Source organism: Triticum dicoccoides, chromosome 7A (assembly GCF_002162155.2).
Source record: "Triticum dicoccoides isolate Atlit2015 ecotype Zavitan chromosome 7A, WEW_v2.0, whole genome shotgun sequence".
NCBI lineage: Eukaryota > Viridiplantae > Streptophyta > Magnoliopsida > Poales > Poaceae > Triticum > Triticum dicoccoides.
In genome coordinates, this window is record NC_041392.1 from 161,140,733 (window position 1) to 161,144,638 (window position 3,906).

Sequence of the window (3,906 nt, forward strand, 5' to 3'; positions counted from 1 at the left end):
AACGATGTACGTATTCTCTTGAATAATAGAGATTTGTAAGGTTTGATTTGATTTGAGTATGAGTAGAGAGATTAAAAAAAGTTTTGACTTAGTTATGGTTGGTAAGATTTAATTTGGGTATGGACAGTGCAAGATCAGACCAATTTAAATTTAGTTGGGGTTTTGATAAGATTTTATATTTGATTAAGTTAATGTGTTTTGGATGGAGGGACAAAAGTTAAGTCTAAACAATGTCCAGACTCCTCTTTAATGATAGAGATATAATGATAGAGATGTAGATATAGATACAGACAGGGAAGATAAAGATAGAGATTTAGCAGCACGATCATACTGGAATTAGTGAAACATTTCCTTAGATTTCTTCTTTGTCTCCTTGTGAGCTGCGTACGGCTCCCGAAACGTGGCTGTAATATAGTGAGGACGGAATCCGGGGCCAAACGCTCTACTCCGTCACACCAGCTTAGCCAAATGGCCCGGGGAGACGGCGCTGCGGACCGTCGGCGGGTCATCGGCCATGGTTCCGTCGACGACGATGGCAAGCCCAAGAGAACAGGCAAGAAACACAGATCCGACTCTCTATTTCATTGTTCCCATGCACGCGTTCATTCTTGGTGCAGATCAATCTAGCATCTCTGCTCGAAACTACTGCACTAGTTATCTACGACTAAATCGTGCGGTCGGCTTCGCGGTTGAGCTTGAGCAGGAACGGTGTGGACGGCGAGCGCGCACATCATAACGGGGGTGATCGGCTCCGGCGTGCTGTCCCTGCCCTGGTCCATGGCGCAGCTCGGCTGGGTCGCCGGGTCGATCACGCTTTTCCTCTTCGCCGCCGTCACGTACTACACCTCCGCGCTCCTCGCCGACTGCTACCGCAGCGACGACGCCGTCACCGGGAAGAGGAACTACACCTACATGGAGGCCGTCCAGTCCTACCTAGGTACCGCATGCCTGTAGCGTGAACATCAAACCAGTAAATTCTCTGTGAATTCAGGCAATGTTTACACTGCTATGTACCTTGACCTGCAAATGTAGGTAGCAGGCAGGTGTGGTTTTGTGGCCTCTGCCAGTACGTCAATCTCGTTGGAACTGCAATTGGGTACACCATCACAGCATCGATCAGTGCCGCGTAAGCCACCGACTTAACTCACCCATGCAATTTTGAGCTAAGTTATGTCACTTTCGATCTCCTGAACTCCTTGTTTGTTCTTCTGGTGGGTTGATCAAATAGGGCTTTGTACAAGGCCGACTGCTTCCACAAGAACGGCCACTCTGCCGACTGCGGCGTGTACACCACCATGTACATGGCCGTGTTTGGGATCTCCCAGATCGTCTTCTCGCAGCTCCCCAACCTCCACGAGATAGCCTGGCTGTCCATCCTCGCCGCGGTCATGTCCTTCTCCTACTCCGCGATCGGCGTTGGCCTCGCCTTGGCACAGACCATATCAGGTAGAGAATCAAGAGGGTCATGTTTCTGGTTCGTCATAACAGACTTTGTATTTCCGTTAAGCAATTAAGAATTGATGAAAAGGGGGGAAGCCCGGTTGAAAAAAGGTAGCTTAGATGTGACATCCTTAAAGAACATCTAGATGTGAATTAGACAAACTGAAAAAGGTATAGAATCAAGAACATTCCTACCAAGAGATCAATGCGTTAATGCACTCCCTATTCCCTGATGTAATTATGGCAGGTCCTACTGGCAAGACAACAATGGGCGGCACTGAAATTGGGGTAGACGTCACTAATTCGGCCCAGAAGATATGGTTGACGCTGCAAGCGCTCGGCAACATTGCATTCGCCTACTCATACTCCATGGTTCTCATAGAAATTCAGGCATGCATGTCACAAAGATTCACATACACGTTTGGCAAAAAGAACTCGTAAATTACGGTCACTAATGGCGTGTAACTGGAAATGCAGGACACGGTGAAGGCGCCTCCGGCCGAGAACAAGACGATGAGGAGGGCAAACCTATTGGGGGTCTCCACCACCACGGCCTTCTACATGCTCTGCGGCTGCCTCGGCTACGCCGCCTTCGGCAACGCGGCGCCGGGGAACATGCTCACCGGGTTCGGCTTCTACGAGCCCTTCTGGCTCATCGACTTCGCCAACATCTGCATCGTCGTGCACCTCATCGGTGCCTACCAGCTCTACTGCCAGCCCATCTACGCCGCCGTGGAGAGCTGGGCTGCGGCGCGGTGGCCGGGCTCAGACTTCGTGGTCCGCCAGTACCGTCCCTTCGCCGGTGGCAATTTCAGCGTCAGCATGTTCAAGCTGGTGTGGAGAACGGCGTTCGTCGCCGTAAGCACGGTCCTTGCCATTTTGATGCCCTTCTTCAATGCCATCCTTGGCCTCCTTGGCGCGCTCGCATTCTGGCCGCTCACAGTGTACTTCCCCGTGGAGATGTACAAACGTCAGAGCAAAGTGGAGAGGTTTTCCAAGAAGTGGGTGGTGCTGCAGAGCCTGAGCTTCACGTGCTTTGCGGTGACGGTGGCAGTGACCGTCGCATCCGTGCAGGGGATCACCCAATCACTCAACAACTATGTGCCATTCAAGACGAAGCTGTGAATGAAATCCACCTTTTAAGTCAATAAAATCCACCTTTTAAGTCAATAAAATCCACCCTTTGTCGAAAAAAAACGAAGTTGTTAGCTATGCAAAGACCGTGTGTGTGCTTATTGTGTTTGTATCTACTTGATACTTCATTTTGAGTCAATAAAATTCAAAAAACTTTTGTATACGGCGCGCCGGCCGAAGATTCGGCCGGTCAAGCGCGACTCGTGCGATTTATTTTCATCGTCTGGCTAGCAGTGCATACGGTCTCTCCCGTGCGGTTGGGTGCGTGACTGACAGGGTCCAATCCAACCGCTCAGTATCTTGCCTTATCCTTTCACGGACGTTTGCATCCATTCATTTTTCTCGCTGACGACGGAAAGGATTCCCCTCCCGTGTTCCCTCACTTCCCCGATCGCATATGCTACCATCGATGCCGGTGAGGTCGCCGGCCCTCATCTTCGTCTGCAACTTGTGCCTGCGAGCTCCCACCATCAAGCGCATCCAGCAGGTCGTGCTGCAACCCATGGCCATGTCCTTTGCATCTCCGGCGACCCCCGGCTTCAGTTAAATCTCCCATGTCGCCGGTGGAAGATCTTCAGCGTCTTGGACTGCCCACATGGTTGTAGCTTTTTGGATCCCGTTAGCAGCTGTCTTCTTAAACAGTTGCATCTTTTCTATATCACTTTAGTTCCAGCTTTTGTCCAAATCGATATTTTTTTGCATCTTTTTTCTGAAACCACCGGTTCCAGCTTCCCAAATCACCGGTTATATCCTTTTATTCTGCCGGTTGCAATTTTTTTGGAATTTTCCATTACCAGTTCAAAATCAATGGTTGCAGCTCTTTGCCAAGCCGATTGCATCTTTTCTAATCACCAGTTCCAGCATTTTTATTCACCGGTTCCAGCTTCTGTTCAGCTCGTCGCATCTCTTTTGATCGTCGATAGTAGCTTTCCCAATCGCCGATTGCAGCTTTTTGACAAGCCGATTGCATCTTTTCCAACACCGGTTCCATCATTTTTCAATCGCTGGTTCCAGCTTCTGTGTCAGCTCATTGCATCTTTTTTAATCACCGGTAGTAGCTTTTCGAATCGCTGGTTGCAACTTTTGTTTCAGCTGGTTGCATCATTCTAAATCGTCGTTGCCAGCTTTTGAAAATGTCGCCGGTTGCAACTCGCCGGCCATCGTTTTTCTTGCTACATGACCCGGTGGTGCTAGAGCATTCCATGCGGGCACCTTTTTTTGCTGCAACTGCTCAGCCAAAGGTACAACTAGCACACGCGACATTGGAGCCGGTGCCTACTGACGGGCCTCCAGCGTTGCCTGTTGCTGCTGGTGAAGCGAGCCGTGAGCAGC

The 3,906-nt window shown here is 50.1% G+C and overlaps 1 protein-coding gene and 1 long non-coding RNA gene across 2 annotated transcripts in view; both read left to right on the forward strand.

Moving 5' to 3' along the window:
- Nucleotides 1-468: 468 nt before the first annotated feature.
- On the forward strand, nucleotides 469-2,661 carry LOC119333324 (amino acid permease 6-like). Its single transcript, XM_037606259.1, has 6 exons — nucleotides 469-553; nucleotides 704-937; nucleotides 1,033-1,126; nucleotides 1,229-1,446; nucleotides 1,688-1,830; nucleotides 1,918-2,661. The coding sequence occupies exons 1-6, from the start codon at nucleotides 469-471 to the stop codon at nucleotides 2,563-2,565; spliced, it is 1,422 nt and encodes a 473-aa protein (XP_037462156.1). The 3' UTR covers nucleotides 2,566-2,661.
- A 268-nt stretch (nucleotides 2,662-2,929) lies between these two features.
- LOC119331635 overlaps nucleotides 2,930-3,906 on the forward strand; it is a 2,445-nt gene continuing 1,468 nt past the window's right edge. The window contains exon 1 of the long non-coding RNA XR_005160600.1: nucleotides 2,930-3,172. This is a non-coding gene — a long non-coding RNA (uncharacterized LOC119331635). The remainder of the gene's footprint in view (nucleotides 3,173-3,906) is intronic.